This window comes from Megalops cyprinoides, chromosome 10, assembly GCF_013368585.1.
Source record: "Megalops cyprinoides isolate fMegCyp1 chromosome 10, fMegCyp1.pri, whole genome shotgun sequence".
NCBI lineage: Eukaryota > Metazoa > Chordata > Actinopteri > Elopiformes > Megalopidae > Megalops > Megalops cyprinoides.
The window spans coordinates 33926084-33949494 of NC_050592.1; the positions used below are offsets into that span (position 1 = coordinate 33926084).

Here is a 23411-nt window from a genome sequence, read left to right on the forward strand (position 1 = left end):
ATTATCAGAACTCTAGAATGGAAATGCTTCTGGTATCGTATGCAAATACGTGTGCTGACGTAGGCGATCATGTGGTTTTTGGCGTAGATCCCCCTGTGATCGAGATTTTTTTTCTGCTGTTGTCTTTAGGATTCGGTAGAATCTTTAGAATTAATCCTCGTATTCGGTGTTCACCTGAAAAAGAACCTGTTTTGAACACTGGTAACGTTGCCTCATCATCCCAGCACCTCAAACGCGGTGGGCAGGTAAGACGCTGGAAAACTCAGTATTTCTCGAATGACGAAGGATATTGTCAAAACAAGTCTTAAAGTTAAAAGCTGTGCTGGCAGCTAGCTAGCTAGCCTGGTCTCCCATCACTGTTTTGCACTGTTAATATTTGAACTTAGTCGCTGAACTTTGGTTGTCCCGGCCATATTGTGTAAAGTGGACACCTGAATACACGCGCATAGTTAGCTAGCTAGCTGCTAGCTAATGATTTGATCTCACAATCAGGAAGTTTGACTGAATCGCTACAGTAGACGAGGCGAGACGTCCGAAAACATGTCTACTTTTCCCCCCGATGTCGAAATAACCAGCAAAATATGGCTTCCAATTTCGACATGGCGTTACGTCGTTGCGAACGATTATTGTAGTTAGGACCATTTAACGCATAACAGTTGCCCATTAAGGTAATCCATACCAGCCCGATGGTCTACCGTTAACTGCATGCTATCCATGCAGGCTGTGGCATGTGTAACAACACAGAACACACGTTAGCTTGCCAGATAACTACTTTGATTTCGGGTTTGTGTCGTATGATGTAGGCAGCGGTGACGCCTTCTACGACCGTACTGCATGGCACGCAGCGGCATAGCTTGCTAGAAGCCTCATTGCAGCAGCCATGCAGCCATCATCAGAACGAAAATAGCTATAGTACAGTACTGCTAGCTTGCTAGATAGTTAGCAGGTACTGTAAACGCAGTGAGGTGGCTCGTGGTTTTCCTGTATTGCTAGAAATTGCGTGAATGGTAGCTATGCTTTTGTTAAATTATAAGAGTCATTAGTTTGTCACTTGTTCTGATATTGATTTTTAGTCACTGAACGACACAACACCCAGCTGCATTCTAATAGCATGCAATCCACCCCCAGATCGGTCTGTATTTAGGTAGGTAGATAACTAGGTAGCAAGCTGGCCAATAAAGTTTCTTATGTCTTGACAAATGACATGGTTTTCCTCTGTTGCAGTCTTCGTGTGCTGTTTTATTTCCTGTCCAACCCCCCGAAACAGTTTGCAAATACAGACACCAAAGCCGGCTTAGAAACCACTGCTGTAATTTTTTTTTATATTCACGTCTTGTGCTATTTGAACTTGTCCCCAGGAAGTGAAGCTGCGATTTGTTGAGAAAGTTGCACTTGATTGATTTGCCTCAAAGCCGTGTGAGGTGCAGCCTTCTCCCATTGCCTCGTGTTTGCTTTTATGATAATCCAGTTGGACTCTGGACGTCGATGACGAGCCAGCCCATGTTTTAGAATAATCCTTTCTTCGGACCGTATGGCTTTTTGGAACAATGCATTATTCGCCAGCTTTCACATGTCCTACCTTTAGAGGCACCGTGAAAATAAAGGTGTTTAATTCTTCTGTCCTTGACTCTTGTCGCAGAAGAGCAATTTCCCTTGCTATCCAAGTCAAGTACCATTTATAGGCCCTTGTTAAATAACAACACGCAAACGCATTCTCGTAATTGCAAGACAGATGTTTAGATTTATTCAGACAGGATGCTTCTTTGTGTTTGTAATTATCATTGTGCAAAGCTGAGTAGCTCCGTTCTTAAGTGCCTAGAATTAATTGATTTTTTTTCCAAATACGGCACTGACTATCATTGTTCTGTTTTTCGAAGTGCTGTCTGTGTGTGTATTGCTATCACGGACAGCACAAAGACTTGTGAGTGCACCGGTTCAGTGGGTTGAAGCAGTAATCGCATCATTGTAGGCGCACTCGTCACAGCCTGAGAGCAGATGAAGAGTTTGGCAGCGCCTCTGAGGTCACATGCAAAAAGATACCGAAGATAGCATCACGATGCTGCAAGAGCGCACTGCAGCTCATTAATTGGAACTTCATATGAGACGTTTGGGGTCCAAATGAATTCGATTTGTACTTATCTAATGATTTTTTGAATGCTGTTGTTTAGGTATTCAGTACGGCTTACGCGACTATGTCCAAGACTAGACACTACCGAAAACAACGGAAACAAGAGGTGTCTTCGCCTTGAATCAGAGTAGGCTAATTCGGACGATGAATCACGTAATCAGATATAGATTAGTTGTGTTCATTCCCGTTTTTGTCCATCTGTTTTGACTGTACTGAAGAGTTTCACGTCGTTGTGTAGACATATTTACAGTGTCACTTTTAAACCTGGGTAGCCAAATTGTACTTAATAGCTTTGATGATGAAATGAATTGAAGCAAGTATAAGGTTGTCTGGCAGCTGACGTCAATGTTAAATGTGTGAGCAGTGAAAACGATTAAACTACACCTACAAACAACTTTATTGCTCTATTGAATCTTGGCCATAGTTTGACTCGTTGCATTATGTGATCTGAATGGATGTTTGCTTTTTTTTCCCAAAGTGAATATTCTGAAGTGTAAATTTGATCTAGTGTGATTGCATTGTTTTCTTTGTCTGTGTTTTGTTTAAAGATAATCAGCTAAAGTGAGGCAGACCAATTCTGAACTAAAATTACCACAAATCCACAAAACTTGATTTGAGTAGAAGTCTATAATTTGGCTGTGGACACCCCTAAACATATTTATTTATGTACAATATTAACACTATTAGCTAAATATATAACTATATTTACCACTAACAATACAAATATAGGGTGTGTATTGGGACATGTTAAATGTTTGTTAAAGTAATGGTAAAATAATCAGCAAATTTTTGTGACCAAAGCAAATCGCTTCTTTTTTCACACTTTCAATTAACCATTTTCCTCGGTTAGCTTCCTGTTCCTGTTTCATCATTAAGGTTCCTTGGGTAGTTGTCTTAATTGACTTAATGTGGATTTAATGGTGCTAAGGCCCTGCCCTTGCATGGAAGTATGATTCAACTTGGCTGTGCATTGGTAGATTTATTATAATAATGTTAACAGTAAACATTTTGTATTCATACAATTAAGTTCCTGTCCAAATTCCTTCATGGTGCAAGTCTGACAAGCCTAACATTTAAAAAGAAATAGATACAACAGAAAACTATACTTAAATCTAGCAGTGGTACTGAGATCAATACAATAAGGTCACTGGACATTTAGGATCCTCACATTTGGAATTAAGCATGTAAATTCAGTCCATGAAACAAATTAAGTCATTTTGGGGTCACTTTTCAACAAGGAAAAAGAAAAACCATCTCCCAAGTTCACTGCCCGACCGTGCTCAGAGACATCTGGCCCTGGCCCTATGTCTCTACCAGCTGTCAGCCTGCTGCAGCCGGAGAGGGAGGGGAAGCACTCGCGTAGCTTAGTTCATTTGCCTTCATTCACATGTCATTACGCCTTTGGCCTGGAGGATCAAAATACAGCTAACATGTCTGGAGTGTGTTATCCATTCCCTGCCAAGTATGCCAAGTGCAGAAGAAACGTGCCTTAAATAAACCACTGTTTCCACAGCTCCAGTCTCCATGTCCACTTCCTAAATGGCATTTGAGGCTTGTGCTGAAATTTTGCCAAAGCTCAGTGTAGGACGACTTCATTTTTCTCATCATATTCATTTGCAGTGGGACTGATATTGGACCTCTTTGGAGTGACAGTTTTAGAGATGAACCCCATGTAGTGGTGGAGAGGATGGTATTCTTTCCTGATAACCCTGCTGCTCTTCTTGCTGTCTTGGAGTGGGGTTGCTTCAGTGTGGCCAGCCTGTGTGGTTGGGGTGCCATAAACCACCCGCATCATGCTGGAGGGGGATTGTTCTGCACAGCGGTGTAGTAAGAGGGTGGAGCCTTTAGCAGCAGCTCTGCAATTACCCACACGGCCCCCTGATTGGCTGAGACCCTCACCCTGTTCCAGGGCCCCACCCGCTCTGTGCTGGTAGCAGGATGGACTGACAAGTAGCACCATGCAGACCCTGCAGCAACTTTAGTGTGGGATGCCCCCCAGCCTTGTTGTGTTCTAGCTGTTTTTGGCTGGGATCTACTGGCTTCTGCCCCTGATGGACCTCTAAGCAGTCACACAATTTTAAAGGACAAGCTACCATAAGATTGTCAGTTTATACTAAAAAGCTAATTTAAATAACTTGAATAGTGAAAACATCCAAAATGTGATAGTCATATATGATTTGTGATCTATGTTAAAAAATGATGTAAGAAACAATGCTACCATTCCTTGAGGGTTGCTTCAGAAAATCCCAAAATTCCTTGTTTTCCCAGCACATAGCTGTAACTTAGTTTACAGATGGCATGGATCTTTTTTGCTTGTGTCATAATTAGGTACTGTTACAGATGTTTTCTTTCAGTTTATTTCTGCTACCATAGGATCCATCGTTTTCCACTGATCATGTCAGGGCCACACCTTTTTTCCCATATAGGTGTTCCTGGGACAAACTCAGAATGCTTTCAGCTGCATTATATTTCAAGTGAAATTCCTACTGAACTGAGTTTTTTTTCCTAAAATATTCTGTGTCAGAGCAGTGTGTGTACTTATTATGGGACATGGTTTGTTTTCTCAGAATTAAATTTCTTTGCAGGAAACTGCATGGCATCATGGCAGCAATTGGTATCAGTAATGCCTTCAGTTATGTGCTTCCGGACACTACTTTGGACCAGGCTTGACCCATGCACATAGGTGGTTATTATTTTACATTCGGCACCCTGGCCCCTAAAGACTTAGTATCGAATTAGGCCCCTCCAGCATGCGCCAGTCCATTTGTAGTGCTCCTCTGTTGTTGTGTTCATTGCAAGACGAAAAAGGCAAAAGAAACACACTTTTGCTAGGGTGCAGTTATTTTCTCAGTACAATAGTGATTTAGCTCCTAAAATACTGAATTCAACAAAATGTCCGTCCATCTGTTGTCCTCAGCTGACTTGTCTAGGGTGAAGATATTGGTCAGACGAGCAGCCTGATTGAAAATGGCTGCCTGCGTAGGTCTGGTATCGCTGGGGTCTTTGTGGAGAGGAGGGTATTTTTTTTTTATTGCAGTCGCTGGTACCTAGACAGTGCTGGAGGTGACTAAGCCAGAGTCGATGATGTCATACCTGTGGGCTGAGCCGCTCTGAAAGGCGAGCTTTTCTCCGTCAGTAGCTGTGACTTCATCCAGAATAGAGCCTCAATGTGGCTCTGGCCTTAGTCATTCCCGAAAACATTCTTTTCTCAGCGTGCGTGCTTAGCAGCACTGCTACGAACAGTCCCCACAATGTGACCACTTAGACGTAACATTTGGGAAGAACTGTCTTCCCCCCTTCCCCCCCAGATTGCAACATGGACTTTGTGCTTGACATCATGGGCCAGACTGTCATGCATACACCAGTTCTCACAGCACTGCCACACCTACACCAGTCAGGTATACATTATAAACTCATTAGCAAACATAAAACTTCCCTGGAAAAGGATTCCTTTGCTTCTAGTAAATATCTTATGGAGGAAACTCCACAGACACACCCGCCAATGATGGGAGCACAGAGCCAGCACTCAGTTTAGATGCATCCACAAAATGTAAGGCATTGTGGGTAGAGGAAAGCAGTTTTGATACAACTTGGGTATCATAGCCAACATACACACATAGCCCGCATGTGGATTTCTTCAAGGTGAGCTCTGCTTCTGGTACACTGATTTGTGATTTGATGCTAAGAGTAATTTTCTTAGGTTCCATAATGAATATGGGGCCAGAATCTACAGTTTTCTGCAATCTGTTTAGCTAAATCACCCCGCTCCAAGTTAAAAATGCATGCCAGATTTAAATCTCATGAGGTCCAGGGTTCAGAACTGTAGCCACTGTTCCACGTTGCTGTTGTTTGTGTTTCTGCATCTGGTTCATCACATCGTAACCTCATTACCATGTCCCCTGTGTCGTGCCTCCTGTTATCTCTGTATTGCGAGTAAATAAGTTAATCACTATTAAAGGAGTGAAAGATCACAACAGAAGATGAGACTGTAACAACAGCACAGTCCCCCTTTCACTCATAGATGGTAAGTGTTACCAGAGCAGAGTCTGGTGGTCTTTTGTGCAGCAATGATTACTGAAATAGACTCCTCACCGGGTTCCAGTAGCAGAAACAAGTGTTTTGCTGAAAGCTTAAGGCTTAAGTTGTGCACCAAATGCTGGTGGCAGGAAGGACAGAAATGGGTGTGTATCTCAATAGCGGTTGTTGGAAATATTAGACCATTTTTTGTTTAGATCTCAGCCATGAAGTCAAGAGTGGTGACATGATATGGTCTCGCAGATGGTGTTTTGTAAATAAGCTTCTGAAGCCAACCAGGTTTCTTACAGTGTGGGTTGCCTAGGTAACAAGCTTTTTTTCTCTTCTTAAAAATTAAGATAGTCAGCACCTGTCCCTACAAGACTACATCTGTACCCTGTTCTATGGTTGTTCTTTCAGGTTCTGGAGGACCCTACCCGTGCAGGTTGAGAGCTGTTGGGACAGAGATCAGGGGAGGAAGAGGGGCAGAGCTAAGGAGGAGGGGCAGAGCTCATCCTCCAGGGCCAGCCCCCCTTCAGGTGCACGACCAAGCCGGTGAGTGACCGTTAAAGAAGGGAAGGTGTGATGACAGCTTAGTTAAGATTAACCCTGCACTCGGACGTCCGACATCCAGAGTGTAGATCTTCTGAATGATGTTTTTTGTTTGCAGTGTTGGGTCTCAATGTTAGAGCAGCTGTTTGCTTTTTCCCATCATTACAGTCTGTTTGCTTTGCCCCCCAGGGTATCCATTGGCCTTCCTCTTACCTTCCAGTGCCACTCTCTGAACTGCAAAAAAGAATGTTTACCAAAGAAGACTACACTAAATGAATTGTTTTAAATAGTTTCTCATTGTGCCAAAACAAAATTGGCTTTTGTGGATAAATTTGTCTAAACCAAAATCATTCATCATGTGCTAGGACAAGGTGTGAACATTTCTTGAACATGAGTACAGTGTTTAAATTCTGGTCCAGCCATTGATGCTGGAATGGGATCTGAGCATAGCGCTGCTGTATGGATCAGATGCAGTGTACATACCATCCCATTTGAAAGTTCCATTTGAAAGAATGATCTGTATCTGTGGTGCAGATTCACATCAGAGCTCTGTGGATCGTTGGGGTGCTTATTTTTTTGACTGCTTTGTGGCAGCTGCTTTTTAGGCTTTTTGACTGGACTTTATTTCTGGCATTCCTGTTTGTGCAGGTGCCACACCCCTCTCTTTGCCCCTTCCTGTGAGCTCAACAGCAACCCTGCCCCCCAGTTGAGGTTCAAGCACTTACGTGTGGTTGGCTGGCTGTGAAATTACAAGGCTCATCTTCATCATTCTGAAATGTGATTTGTGTGGAAATTGGACATTTTGAGAAGCAATGTATAAGCAGCTTAGATTGTTCACTGAAGAGATTGTTTAAATAAATTCTTCAGGGGGTAGATTTAAATTTGAGAAGACAAGTACAGTCATGGACAGCATATAAATGGTGTTAAGAAAACTAATATAAAAAGTTAAAAGAAAACATAATTTGTTCTTGTAAATATAGGTATTCCATGATTTATATAGATTTGTTACAGATTCAGTAGTTGTATTTCATGTTTGTATTTTTAGTAACCCCCCACACCCAACATCCAAGAATAAGCATGGCAATGTAAAAACAATATTTAGCTTTTTGTCAGTGTTTGTCTGAAACCAGGTAAAATACAAATCATAGACACCACAGCCCTAAACCCTATGTCTGAATTTTCCCTGGTTTCTTGGAGGTCTTGGTGTGGCAACTTCAACCTGCAGCACCATTTTCTAGAGCATTCTCTGCAGTACTTCTCCTTTGTGTGTTTACTGAACGATTTCTTTGTCCAGGGCAAAAAAATCAGTATGGTCAAATGAAAGAAAAGAAGTGAAGGACAAAGTCAGAGTTATACCACATAAGGTAGGTGGTAGATTTTGAAGCATCATAGACAAATTTATAAGGAAAAATGTAGGCCGCAGTTTCAAGACTGTTATAAAACTGTGCTCTTTTACTCTGTAACAAAACCGTCTTTACTCCTCTTAGAACTGCTTCGCAGGAGAGGAGAGGGAGCGGTCACTTTCCCCCCAATAACCATTTAACAAGAAAGCAGGAGGCTCCGGTACGTCTTGTAAAAGCACTGTTTTTCTTTCAGTCCCACATGTAATGGGACCAAGTAAGCCGCCCCTCCTGCAGCGATTCGTTTGGGCGCCTCTTCCTCGCGGACCACTGGTGATCGCGGTCGAGAAATGTTAGCGCAGCCAAAATTTGAACTCTTCACCCTCTAAAGATAATAAAAACCGCGTTTCCCAGAGACCGTAACTCGTGTTAGATGAGATCCGTTCAAGTTAGAGGGCTTTCTCGCAGCCATTCTAGTGAAAAGGAGGTCAGAGCCATCAAGTAACTCTGCAAACCAAACAGCAACTTTGGTGGATGGTCGGCAATTCCTGTGTGTTTTCTTAAAAAGGCACAGGGGATACTGATGAATATACAAACAGAATTCAAAATGGACAGATGTCGACACAAAGTTTTTATGTTGGCTGTATGCACTTAAAGTTGCTTTTCAGGAAAGGATTCAGGATCGTTGAAACAAACTGAGGCTTTCCACTCTGCTAGTAGCTACTCTAAGCAGTGATTGTGCATCTCAGTCTGATTGTGTATTTATTGCTGTGCTTTGCACTGATTGATAGAAGACAGGAGTTCACAATCATTCCTCAAGGTTGCTCATCTGTTCTCTGCAAAGTGTGTACCTTTTTTGCCGCTTATTGATCAGCCTACACCTCACCGCCATTTTGATGGTACCAGGCAGCAGTTAATGATGATGAATCTTGCATAATTAATGCATTTTGGTTGTCATTCTCAAGAAACCTGAGTTGTAGTTGTTTATTTATTTTCAGCACAACAAACACATCCTCACATTATGTACAATATCTCATATATGATATGAGTTATACTTGTAGTCCGTGTGAGGCCTTTGAAACGTATAGGATGTTGTACACACTCCACTCAGGTCACTCCAGTAACAGCATCGCCCTGTGGTCTGAAGTGTTGACATTCTGTGTGAAATCAAAAGAGATTCATTCTGTGGGCGTTATGTGGCTTGCGCTAGCTGTTGATGTGTCTTCCATGGTTTTCCGCACAAATCCAAATAGTGGACGCATTGACTTGACTTTGCTCTTGAAGGCGTAAAATGTTTCACTTTATCATCAGTTGCCATCTGTATGGATATGGGGTTTGTCCCACCACAAAAGTGTGTGTGAACATATGATCATTTTTCCAGCGTTTGGTAGCCACAATAATTACTACAACACGCACAGTCAGTTAATTGTTAAAACATGAGTTGACCTTCAAGCTAATTTTTTACAGTGCACATTACTTTCCATTTACTGGCCATTTAGCTATTTTTCTTTCACTGGTGGAACAGGGCCGCTATGGCAACAGCACCTCCTGTTGGGAGTGCCTTCTACAGGAAATCTGACTGACACACACAGTCACTATGAATCTTGATCATCCTCGGTGACCTTAACTTTACACGAGGGGTACGGCTACACTGGTACTGGGGTGTCAGATATTTCTAGTGTATGGTCAATATAAGCCCATAATTATACAGCTGGTCATATTATAAGAAATTTTGGTGCAGTGTTCCTGTAAAAGCCAGTTTTCTCTGCATTGTCTTTTCACTCACTGTTTGGTGGATTTTCTCTCCACCATTGTGACGAAGACTGACTATTCACCGGGCTAGGTGCAACACATCAAGCTACTTCAGAAGGGAATTGTGGAGGAGGGGATAACAATGTCACACACACATAATAAATGGAGTTTGAAAATGAAACTTCCAGTAAGGATTGCTTGGATGACTTTATCTCCTGTGAAATAAAAAGTGACAGACATTTGTGTATTTGTACAATTGATGCATTTTGTGCTGAAAATAATTTCAGTGGCCCTTAAATAAGGCACTTAACCTGAGCTGTTTAAATAGGAAGCCGTGCAAATACATGATGTAAAAAAGATTGATATGTAAGTCATCCTGTGTAAGTAGGTCTGCTTATCAAATAAATAATGATAATAATAACAGGGGGTCAGTGCTCAGCGGAGTGTGTGAGCCAAGCCTCTGAAATTCTCAGCTGAGAGCCATCAGTTTAAAGCCAAAGGCTCCTTCATATCTAAAACTCCTGCGTATTTAAAGTCTGCGGTGCCTCCTTGCTCCCAGAGATCCCCTCCGCAAATCAGTCAGTGGTGCTTGATCACTCTCCAGGAAGCCAGCCGTGGGGAGCCGGGGCAGCTCGGATTCAGTTTCTGCCCTTGCTGGAAATGCTGGCGCGGGGGGCCGGGCCTCTCCGCAGATGGCTTTAGCAGACGCCCGTTCCGGCGCTCTCGCGTCCCCACATCCCCAAGTGGCGTATCCGGTTTCCACAGCAAAATGGTTTCTGCAGGTCAGGAGTCCTTTTTGCATTGTCATCGTCGGCCCGAGCGCAGACCCGGCCGGCTCGCGGCTCGCAGGCTGGAGCAGGCCTCTCCGTTTCGCCTCGCAGACCCCTCCGTTAGCGTCAGCTGAAAAGGTTTGCGCTGCTACTGTTCAGGGGGTTGAAAAAGCTCCTCTGACCGCTAAATAAATAGGGAAGGCTAAAAATGGATTCTGTTGTCCTCTGGGTGTTTGACATCACAGGGAAAAGTGGCCATTTTTTGTTTTCTTTTCTTTTTTTTTTTCTAAAATACAGCCTTCAGCCAGCAGTACACAGTGTGCAGCCAAACTGTTTGGCTCCTTTGCTGCCGTTTGAAGCGAGCATCTTTTAATGAGGCTTGCAGAGGATGTGAGTGATTCTGAAGGCTAGTCTGCAGTGCCTGCACAGCTACAGTGAATTCACCGTAAATAGTCCCACCACAACATCTCAGAATAATGATTGAAATGACAACTGTTGGCAGGTTTTTTTCTCTAGATCTTGCTCAATCTGGTTTTAGGAAGCATCAGATTATGCCATGACACTTATGAGTTGTCATGACAAACATCTTACCTTCACTACTTAGTAAGTCATGATTCCTCTTAGCACTTCTCTAATATAGGGCTTGGCTCTTGAGCTGTGCACGGAATACAGTTACATTTAGGTTTGCAGTGGTCACAAACTGAATTAAATGGCATGGATGCAGGTGGGGAAAAATATTTTTGTCATTTTAATTAATTTGCTTTGTTAATTTCCCAAACCGATCTTGAAATGTGCTGGGTTAGTCACCAGGTGCTTTCAGACGAAAAGGAGCTGACTGAGTCCAAAATGTATTCAGTTCTGCAACACAAACAGCACATTGCCAACACTAGTAATGACCGCACTCTCAAGCAAAATTTTCCAGATAACTTTGTTGTTGTTTCTATAAAGTAGGCACTCTGCCACTGTTGCCATAATGACCAGAGACATGCTGATGATGATGATCATGCAAGTGGTGTAATGAATTTGGATGGCCCTGGTGAGATTCCAGTCTGAAGTGCACGCTGACAAAAATTGTAGGGTGGTATCATCAACATATGGCGTCTTCCATCTCACCGAGCCATTGTTGCCAAACAAACAATGGGCAAAAAAGGTGTTTCTGTTTGTCGGCTCTTCTAGGTGGAATTAATTACATTTCCTGAACACGTATGCCAAACCACCGCCCCCCCCCCACCCCCCATCAGGCCCAATGCTGAGAAAATTCCTCTGGCGTCTGTTTGCCTGTTTCCGTGGCAACACCTCTGTCTGGATTTTCACCACTGTGTTTTCCAAGACACGGTGCTCCCCAGGTACCAGGAAGAGGAGCCACCTGTACGGCTTTACTGTGCCAATCAGAGCCGGTGTGAAGCAGCCCCCCTGGGGAAGCTGAGGTTGGAGTCCTACCTGCAAACAGATTTCCCTCTGTAAACAAAAGGGATGTTTATACACTGTCTTTGTGTTAGCGCTCCAAATCAGTCTCTGTACGCTAACCAAACTGTTTTCTGAATGTTTAAGAAAAAAAATGTCTGGCTTAAGTGTCTGCCTTCTCACACTGCACCCTAATGTACTGCCAAACCTGCTTGGAAGCCAGACATCTCCCAGTGACAGTTCTTCTGCAGCTAAATGCTGATATAACAGTTCTGTAAATTGTTACGCAAATGCCTAAAACAAAAGTGCCATAACCATTAGGTACCATTAGTTTTTTCGGTTTCTCAGATGTCCACAAAGGTGTGTAATGGAACATCCGTGATACTCTTGTGGGTTCCACCTGCGTGGTCTCAATAAGGGCTGGCAATAAAACACTGGGTCCACAGAAACCTCCTGCTTCCACACAGACCCATTAATGCATTACGGGCGTTTTTGATGAGATTGAAATGAATTCTGCATTAATTCCAAATTCAGTCTCCCCGCTGAAAGGTACAGTATAATTTGAGTATCAGCCAACCCCCATGTAAAGGTAGCACCCATATTGGTTTTTATCCCACATCGTAACCTCGACAGCAAACAGTCTCTTTTACTCTAAACAGCATTTTCTGTCACTACCTTTGATGTACTGCTCTTCCTGGGAGTCCCTGTCGCTATGCCCCCCCACCCAAGCACAGACGCCGTGACACAGCCGCTGCCACTGCATACCTTCCGCCAGCATCGATTTCCCACTCTGAACATCACGCTCACATTGGAGTGGCACCCGCGTCCTGTCACTTTCTCCCCTTGAAGTGACAGATTCAATTCCCCACAGGGAAAGCCTGGAGGCGGCCCGTCCAAGTCAGCATCTTCACTAGAGCGGAGATTTGGTTTGCTCCCTCTGGATCTCCTCGTGGGATATTGATGCTCTGTGTTTTGTTGTTGTTGTTGCTCCCCGACACAGTGTCGTTGTGCTGATGTAAGTTGTTTGATGGGCTGGTTTGCCTCTTTGCATGCACTGCGTCCGTGTGTGTGCTCTGTGTGTCCTGTTATCCTTCGCCCACCCCAGCTCGAACCGCCCAGGTAGCTGGGAGGAAAGCTGGCCCTAAGAGCTCTCCAAGCTCTGGCTTGATGAAAATATCAACATTTTTTCTTGTGACATGGGAACCGCAAGGGCAGCTACAAGTATGCTTCTGGGGTGGGGGGGATGGGGGTGCAGAAAAGACACAGTTGCCACCATGAGGTCAGGTTCCTTAGAGAGTGACTGGAAGTCACACATCAGTGCGCCTTTTACAAAGTGTGTTCTTTTTCAGGAAGAGCATATTTCATTTTCTCCCAGGAAATTTCTGCTTGCTTCCAATTTAATGAGGAGCAGCCAGCCCAGCAGTTTGGAGGTGATGTAAAGGAAATGGTTTTGTAATCAGAGGGTCGCAGGTTCAGATCCCCAGGGACCACCTACTGTTGTGTCCTTATTCTTTAATTGCTGTGACTGGGTGAGAAGCAAAGCTTCTCTCTCCCCAGTGCTTTCTCTCAAATGACTTGTTGGTGCCATCTGTAGTTTTGCTTCACCTGTGTAACTGACTTGTAATAACATAAACCAATGAACATAATCATGACTCTCCATAAAATTCGCATTGATACACTCGTAAGTCATTTTAAAGCTGTATTATTGCCATCTGTAAGTGATCTGTAAGTTTTAACAGGGTTTTGTATTTCTCTGTTCACTTTAACGGAAAGCTCCGGCTTGTTGCAAAGCCAGCCTGTGTCATTTACTTCAAGGAGAGAGCTGCGGTCTATAGCTTGAAAGCTGTGTTTCAGTATGCTCCGTCATGCATGCAGACGCGATGAAAATTACGATCATTGTCATCATATCAGAATTGTTAGTATTGTCAGTATTGTTATTATTGTCAGTAGCCCCATTATCATTAGGTATCGTACTGTATAGTTTTTGCATGCATGCATTATGTTTGTGCTGCAGGATTTTCACTGCAGTAATTGAGCAGAGGTTATTTTCATTAGAGGAGAAATGCAGCTGGGTGCATGTTCCCCCCTTCCCCAAGGCCGAAACGTGGAGAACGATCCGAGGGCGTGAACTGAGACGAGGGCTTGTGTGTGCATTCGGGGGCCTTGGTGAGGTCTGCCAGGCGAACGTCTTGGCCCGGACTCCATGCCGTGTCAACGAGGGATGTGCATCGGCCACCCACAGCCGCCACTCCGCGGCAGTGCCACCGCCACCCTGGCGCATTCCGCCTAATTAGTACCTGGGAGAAAATCGTTAAAATGCGGCAGCCGAGGTAACGCAAGGGCATCTCAATGTCTGCCATCACCATGGCGACTGCATGGAAATGAAGCTCCTCTTAATTTTTAATGAGGAGCTCTCCACCGCTGATGAAGTTGGGATCTAGAAAACGCCCAAAAGACGGAGAGGGATATTCAGACTGCATGTACGTTATTGTCTGTATTTACCATGTGAATGAAGGTGTAGTCTAGAATTGCAGAGAACATACAAACAGAAATGGACTTTTGTGCAGAAAATGCCACTTCTGTGCAGTGTGAGTTTGGACTGCCTTTCCTTTTCACACGCAGTCATGTGACTAATCCGCACGTCCTTAACCACATGCAGATCACACAGTGGAAAAGTACTGGTGATAATAAAATAACCTAATTAAGCACTGGTCACAGCAGGACCTTATTGGACTGAACAGCTTCAGGTCTCTGTCAGTGTTCAGTTTGCAACATAGAATAGTACAGAGCAGGGTGGGCAATTGCTCTTTTGTTTTAGTAGCACTTACTGGGAAATGGAGCTCCCTCAGGTTCCTAAGTGAAAGTGTTTTATTAGCGATATCAGGTAGTGGGAGAACTGAGAGATGATCTGATTCCAGCAGCAAAAACAACACGCACTGTAAAAAAGCTTGCGGTTCTCCAGTGTGAACAGCGAGTTCTCCTTCCAGCTCAGGTGCTAGAGGGAACATTGTTAAGCGGTGTGGCACATGTACTTCCAGCTGATGACTTTCAGGACTACACAACGTCCACCCACTGCAACACTTCTGCCAGGGAAGGTGGTCAATCTGTGTGAAATTGAGTGCACTTTAGCGTTACTTCTTCAAAATTTGTAGGGCAGGTGTTGGACATAGGTTTCTACTCATGTAATCTCTAAACTCACAGGTGGCTATGATAAAAGGTTGAACAGATTGTTTTTATTTGACAAAGAGACTTTGTCTGCATTGTGTCTCAGTCATTAGCTAGAAATTATCCGAAAAATGCACCGCTACAGTGAAACATAGACTAATTTAAGTGCAAGAGTTGTAAAAATTTTCCTCTGTGGAGACCTTAGTGGTGGACATTTATGGGTCGATTTTGAACAAAATTTTGAAGATTTGTGCCCACATGGGTCTTCTGACACAGAATGAACTGAATTGTTCAGCTGCTGTCTGTTTCGATCAGTTTCTCTTCCTCTCTACCCAAGTCTCAGTCGCAGGCAGACCCACTATGTGTGTCCTCTTGGTTGCACTGTGAATGTGTGGTAGTCCTGTGGATCCAGGGATGCAATGGTTGCTGCTGTCCAGTGCCCAACTGTACAGCTTCCTCCATAAAGACCAATAGCATTCTCCTGCAGTCTGAAGAAACATACCTGTCTTTTAGGGATCATTTTTCTACAGACAATTGCCAGTTGATATTTTGTAGCTCTGCTGCTCTTACGTACTGCCTGTGGCAGCGTTTTCCAGCACTGCAAAGTCAGAACTCAGTATGCTGTTTCTACCTATACCAAAGCAACACAGTGTTGTCATGGCTGGCAAAATTGTATTTGAATTTTCATAACCACACTTGCATTTATGATGACATTGCTTTCTGTGTGTGATGACACTCTTCATCCTTGAACCTACAGTATATGGGCAAAAGTATTTGGCCACACCTGTTTTTCAGGGTTTGGGCTAGGCCCCTTATCTCCAGTGAAGGGCAATCTTAATGCTTCAGCATACCAAGGCATTTTGGACAATGCTATGCTTCCAAATTTGTGGCAACAGTTTGGGGAAGGCCCTTTTCTACTCCAACATGACTGTGCCCCAGTGCACAAAGCAAGGACTATAAAGACATGGTTTGATGAGTTCGGTGTGGAAGAACTTGACTGGCCCGCACAGAGCCCTGACCTCAACCCCATCCAGCACCTTTGGGATGAACTGGAATGGAGATTGCGAGCGAGGCCTTCTCGTCCAACATCAGTGCCTGACCTCATAAATGCTCTACAGAATGAATGGGCACAAATTCCCACAGAAACACTCCAAAATCTTGTGGAAAGCCTTCCAAGAAGAGTGGAAGCTGTTATAGCTGCAAAAGGGGGAACAACTCCATATTAAAGTATATGTATTTGAATACAATATCATTACAATGTAATGGTCAGATGTCCATATAGTGTATGTAGGCAATTTCTGAAGTGCTCTGTACTGTTATGTGTTGTGGGTCACATGAAAAGTCTTCAACAGTGCACAGCTGCATTAAAGATTTAGACTAACATTATCGAAAAACAAGTGTCAGGACACCATTAAAACAGCACAATACAAGATCTTTCAGTGACAGTATCAAAATGTAGCCTTTTATTGAGTTAGAAGAATATGTACATGTGAGGGAGTGCCGTCACTACGGTTGAGTATGCGCTCTGACTGCCATACCAACGAGCCTGGCTCTTTGGTGTCGCGGTCAAAGTCGCATGGTTGGTACCCCGTAGACCCAGGTTCAAGGGTGGGTGGGGTGACTGCGTTCACCCTTCGCTACAAATGGTGTTAGCAGTGGGATGGCTTGCTGTGAGGCCATCGGAGATGTGCCCAGTGTGTGAGCCGTATGAGGGACCACCAGGTTAGGTTGATCCCGGTGTGAGGGACCCCAGAGATGGGTGAAGCACTGGTGAGTGGGGCACCCTGGGATGGGAGAAGTACGGCAAGGGAGTGCGTGAGGGACACCTTGGCGTGTGAAGCGCATGGGCGCGGTTCCCGAAGGGGAGGGCAGTGTGACAGAGTGCCGTCACTACGGTTGAGTAGGCGCTCTGCCTGCCATACCAACGAGCCTGGCTCTTTGGCGTCATGGTCAAAGTTGCATGGTTGGTACCCTGTAGACCCGGGTTCAAGGGTGGGTGGGGTGACTGCTCTTGCCTTTCGCTATAGTACATCACAGTATGAGATGGAATTTATCCCAAATGTGGAAGGAAAGGAGGAAGCATCGTTATTGTGCATTATTTTGATAGAGCTCTGTCTGGTAAGCCATGGTCGTCATCTGTGGGCATCACATTGCTAGTCCATATGTGAATGACTTAACATCTGAACAAAAACAAAGCAGACCTACGTATGTGCATCTCAGTTGAAGCTCACTTGGAAGGCAATTTTAAATTGTAAGCTTGAAACCTTGACTATTACAAAATAATATTTTCCACACGCCAGTGTCTTTCTTCAGAAATACCCTCTCAACCAAAATCGATTTGGAGCAATTCTTCCCATTTAATCGTCTGGCATGGTAAACATTCCATTTTTATTCAGGCGGAATTTCCTCTGTTGCCATATTTCAGAAGTTCATAATTTGTTTTTTATTGGGATGGAAGTCATGAACCATCTTTCTCTTTATGTAATGTCTCCATGGAGAAGATGGCATCTAGCCTGATATTCAGAGCGCACAGACTGGGCAGCTCACAGTGATTGCGTGTTTAATCTTTAATGGGTGTGACGAGCCTGGAGATTGCTCCTGAGGATTTTCTGTAGATGGCAGCTCTTGGCTTGGGAAGTGTTCTTGAGTGTTCAAATGAGGAGAAGGCACCTGTCACAGGCAGAGAGAGAGTGCAAACATTATGCCATTATTGAGGAACCAGGAGATTTTTCAGACTGAGGCACAGTATATCTCCTCAGCGCCAAATCATTTTTCATAGGCTCAAGTTAAAAGAAGATGATGATATCAGATGACAAAACAGCACCTGTCTTGAATACATTGTAAGTGAAGCTGATTTGGATTGTGGATGTTGGTCCATCCCCCTGAGTTCCTTAAGTGAACATCTCTTTCAGTCTTAGCACATACTGTTCTTTCTTTGTCTCCAATTGCTTATGAAGTTTTACCTCACTTGTGCCGAAACAAGAAGTTATAGTACCTTTTCTCTTTTATCCAGGTCAGGCTGCCTGTGATGAAGTCTGATGAAGTCCCCAACTGGAGCTGACATTAACCGTCAGCAGAAAACTGTGGAGCAGGAGAAGGAGGGTGAAGAGCAGGCCCTTCTTCGAACGCAGAGCCGCACCGTCCCCTCTGGCCATCTTCCCCAGTAAGGTCATCACCAGATCCCAGCTATGGCCAGTCGAAGGAAGTCCACGACTCCCTGCATGATCCGAGTGAATGACATGGTGGAGCAGGACGACCATGACGAGATGGAGGTCTCCGCCAACACCATGGTGGAGAACGGATCATCGTCACGGACTCCAGCCAGCGAGGACTGGACTCAAGTGAAGGATGCGGGGAGCAGCGAAAAGGAAGCATGCGAACAGGAGAAGCCAGACACGGAAGCGCGGCCAGTACGAAAGCCGCAGGGGGGCTACGAGTGCAAGTACTGCCCCTTTTCCACGCAGAATCTGAATGAGTTCAAGGAGCACGTGGACTCCAATCACCCTAATGTCATCCTCAATCCCCTCTACCTGTGCGCTGTGTGCAATTTCAACACAAAGAAGTTCGACTCTCTCACGGAACACAACGAGAAGTGTCACCCCGGGGAAAGCAACTTTAAGTTTAAGCGGATTAAGCTCAACAGCCAGACCATTCTGGAGCAGACAATCGAGGGTGCAAACTGTGCGGTCATCTATGACGCCACCACTCCACAAGGTGGGGAGGACTTTGCCACCTTCCCTTTGAGCAAGTCGACTACCGTGAAGATTGGAAAGCCAAAAACAGACAGCAAGCGGATATTCCGCAAGGGGGACGAGATTGAAACTCAGCTAGATGGCCTCACCCCTGAGCTCCCAAAAAAGCAGATCACTGCCGTGAATGTGAACGGGACGGTGATCATCCCCGAAGCAACTCTGAAGGAAGGCCTTTCTCACATAATGCCATCACTGCAGCGCCCGCCCAACTTCAACCTTGTACCAAAAATAGCTGTCCCTCTGAACACCACAAAATACAATCCCTCACTTGATGTAAACATGACCCTCATCACATCCTTTAACAAGTTCCCCTACCCAACCCAAGCTGAGCTCTCCTGGCTGACCGCGGCCTCCAAGCATCCTGAAGAACAAATCAAAGTGTGGTTCACTACCCAGAGGTTGAAGCAAGGCATCAGCTGGTCCCCTGAGGAGGTGGAGGAGGCCCGTAAGAAAATGTTCAATGGAACCATCCAGCCAGTGCAGCCAACGTTCACCGTTTTGCCTGCCCAGTTGACCCAGCCAGCCAAAGCCACCCAGCCCCTTATCCAGACTGTTCCCTGTCATGTTCTAGGACAGTCCAGCTTGGTGTTGACACCTGTTGCCAATGGGTCCCCAGCTACCTGCGCTCCCATTGCACTGACAGTAGCCAGTCAGGTGGTACAGGCTCTCAAGCGACCCCTGGCAGCCCCAGTGGTGGCCCCTGAAGTGAAGCGGCCCACCATAATCCAGTCGGTCCAAACGCCCCCCAAGTCGGCCTCCCCTACACCCAGCTTTGGCCTGGACCGCAAGAAAACCAGAGACCAGGTGAGCGTGCTGAAAGCCAGCTATATTCAGAGCCAGTTCCCTGATGACAAAGAGATCTACCGTCTCATCGAAGCTACCGGTCTCTCACGGAGTGAGATCAAAAAGTGGTTCAGTGACCAGCGCTACCGTAACCAAAAGGGCGTCCTTCAGGTGAACTGTGAGTTTCCACCGAAGGATGTGCTCCAAAAGCCAGTGCCCACTCAGTTCCCCCTCCTGGAGAGAGTGAAGGGCAAGACCTCAGAGCAGCTGAAAATGCTGGAGGAGAGCTTTCAGAAGACCAGCTTCCCGACCCAGGCCGAGGTTGACCTCCTCGTGGCCGAAACCCGGCTCTCCAAGAAGGAAATCGACAGCTGGTTCTCAGAGCGTCGTGCTTTACGGGACAACTTAGAACAAGCCCTGCTGAACTCCATGGGTTCCAAGAAGGTGGACGAGGAGGATGATCAGCAGCAGCAGCAGCAGCAGCGAGGGGCCCTGAATGGGATGCATGAGCAGGAGGGCCCATCCAGGGCCTCTCCTCTCCCTGTCGTTGCCTCATCCACTTGCCCTGTGCCTCTTGACAGCAAATCACTGGAACTTCTCAAAGACGTTTTTGCACAGACTCAGTGGCCTTCGCCGGAAGAATACAATCAGCTGGAGATCCGGACAGGGCTGGCACGCACAGAGATAGTCCGGTGGTTCAAGGACAACCGGGCGGCCCTGAAGAGTGGAACTCTGGAGTGGATGGACCAGTTCCAGAGGCTAAGCAACAGCGGGCACAACGGCCAGAGCTCGATGTCCAGTGCCGAGCGCGCCCAGAACGTCCTCCAGCAGTACTTCCGGGAAGTGAAGAGCTTGAGCGGGGAGGATGTGGAGAAACTGTCGGAGCGGTCCAAGATCAGCAGCCAGGAAATCACGGACTGGTTCGCCAGCAAGCTGATACAGAATGCAGCCGAAGTCAGCAAGGGCGATGAGACACTCGGACAAGCCAGAGAGGATCTTGGGAGCTGCGGGAAGGAGAGTGAGGAGACAGCCAGTAAGACCATGGGCCTGGAGCAGGAGCTGGTCTCAAACGCTGACGGAGTGATGGGGGAAATCTCTGGAAGGGTGATGGGATAAAGCACTCAAGGTAAGTGCAGCAGGTTTGGGTTTTTCCTTTCAGTAGATATTAATGCATAAAAGGAAACCAAATTCTCCTTTCTCTTTTGATGTACTGTAGCTATGAACAAGGTTCATCTTAAACATCTCTCGAGTGGCTTTCAAAACAATGTCTCATTGCTTTCAAAAAACCAACACTCCAGTGCCCTATTCATTTTCAGGGAAAGATAGAATACCTCTTTGCCTAAATTGGAGAAGATGATTAACACTCCAAGAGTAAATGGCTGTAGCTGATCTCTGACCACCCAAGATGTTGGCAAGTGTGTGTAGTCTGGTCAGATTGCACCTCTAGAGGAGCAGCTACAGCCAAACTTCGGTGTGTTATGATATTAGGCATTCTCTTCACAGTGTTTTCCACATGCATGTCTCTTCCTCTCCAGCTGCTCTCCTTAGCAGATGCCCCAGTTTTCCATGAGCTGGAACCATTTGCTTGCATTGATGATCCCAGAGATTAGTGTACATATATGCACCCAGAGACATACTTATTCCCATAGACTAGTTATTATATCATGATCCCAGAGACTAGCACACATATGTATTACCAGTGGGGTCATCAGCAATGATTGTATGGGGCAGTGTGAACCTGTGCTTTTTGTGGCATTGTAGGTGAGAATGGTGGCTGCTGTCAGTTACGCAGGGGATGGAAGAGGAGTGATTCAGCATTATCTTACAAGGAGCCGATCATTTTGCGCCTGCACGGCGGAATGAGAGCGTTCCCGAAAACACTGACCAGAAGAGGTGACCGTTGAGTGCCAAAGTTGGACTGGACCTGCTGCATTATTACAGAAACTTATAGAAAAAAGGGCCCTTGTAAATATTTTTCTGTACTGCTTACAGATTTGTACCATTTTTGGGGAAGGGGGGGATTTTGTTACATTTATAATTAGAGAAACATGTCCCTTTATGTTCTGGTTAGTTCCTACAGTGGAATGTTCTGCATTTTGTAACAAGACAGTGAACCACTACATCCGTTGGCAATACTCTATTGAAAATTACAACACACAAGTTTTCTTTTGTTTGGTCCGAAGAATGTTTTTCAAATCCAAGTGTTGACTGTATTGGGCGGCAGCGGTCCAAAAGCAAGTGACCCACGTGTGAAGACCAGCTTGCTCTTCCACCAATGACCCAGATCTTTTGGGGGCGGGTCAGATCAGCTGACACCATGGACACACACACCTGCCTGCCACACTGGTGCTTTTTCACCGGGAAACCAGAGTGACGAAACTAGGGGGGACAATCACACAAAAATCAACCCCGGGAAACATGCTGCACGGTGCCGTTTCATCGTTCTTTTTTTCAGAAATCTTTTTTTTTCCCGTTTTCCTGACTTAACAGACACATCAGTACCAGTCTTTCTACGTATTAAGCTTACTGGGTATCCTAGTTCTAGTTCCGTTTCAGCTTCAGATACAAGACCTGCTTTCAGATAGCTCTTACCGTTTCACTGCTGCTATACTGTCATGTTCGGACATGTATCAAGAATACTGTACTGCTTCAGAGGTTCTCCTGCTTGCTTTTTTTTAAGAAAAAAAAAACAGTTGCTGTCTGCTGTAACCCAATAAAACGCTGTCGATTTGAAGTTTGCGCCAGGAGTGTTTTTGCCCCCCAGCAGCAGAGATGTTCCCAGTGCTATTCCACAGGTAGGCGCCATGATTGTTTCGTCATTTTCACATCTTATTGCCAGAATGGTATAAATGCATGTCTGCTCTTCATTCACAGTGGCTATAAGAACGCTCAGCTCGACCATTTGGATTGATTATAGGTTCATTTTCATGCAACAGCTGCTCATGTCCTTTCATATGCTGCAGCATGAGATTTTAGAGTATTCCATTTTTTTCTCATTTTCTGCCAGTCATCAGTTGATTCAAATCAGATAAAATAATTATGACAGCACTTCAGAGAGTGGCTTCATTGAACATTAGCAGTGGTTTCCCCCCAGTCATCGTGTACCATTACAACAATATATCATTATTATGGCAAATATAAGAGCAGGTATTGAAACGATGTGGGTAACCCCACGGAAGATTCCCAGCGCCCTTGCTCTGTCATGCAAGCTTAACTGGTCACACATTAGACAGACGGCAGGGAAGGGATGTATTCAGATAAAGTTACAGCCGTGACATTGCCCAAGTCTGTAAATTCACTGTTGTAGATCTGACATTTAAATTTGAAAACATTGTAGGTCCCTTAGCAAATGGCTTGGAGGGATATATGTTTTACTACCAAATGGAAGTCATTTTAAAGATGTATGTTATTTATGCTCTCATTACCCATTGTCTTACTACTTTAGATATTTTCCCAAGTTGACATATTCCCTAGACATTCTGTTAATCTGTTGGAAAATATAGATCTTACTGATCACCAAACAGATTGGTTTTTTTTTTTTTTTTATGTCTGCATAGGTAGGTGTGTAGCTACAGCATGTTGGCGCTTTTTCCAGCTGAAAACTCCCTTGTATACCTATATTCCACTGCATTTAGCCACACTGTCACAACTACTTATAAAAGCAATTTTCTATCAAAGCATTTCGGCTTTTCATCTGGGAACCTGTCCCGAGGAATTTGGGTGTACAAAGTTTGTGTGTTGGACTTTTCTG

General features: G+C 45.0%; 1 protein-coding gene across 1 annotated transcript; it reads left to right on the forward strand.

Moving 5' to 3' along the window:
- The first annotated feature begins 106 nt into the window (after window positions 1-106).
- On the forward strand, window positions 107-22377 carry zhx2a (zinc fingers and homeoboxes 2a). The gene is made up of 4 exons (XM_036539842.1): window positions 107-245; window positions 6563-6697; window positions 18139-20786; window positions 21422-22377. The coding sequence occupies exon 3, from the start codon at window positions 18314-18316 to the stop codon at window positions 20774-20776; it is 2463 nt and encodes an 820-aa protein (XP_036395735.1). The 5' UTR covers window positions 107-245; window positions 6563-6697; window positions 18139-18313; the 3' UTR covers window positions 20777-20786; window positions 21422-22377.
- The last annotated feature ends 1034 nt before the right edge of the window (window positions 22378-23411 follow it).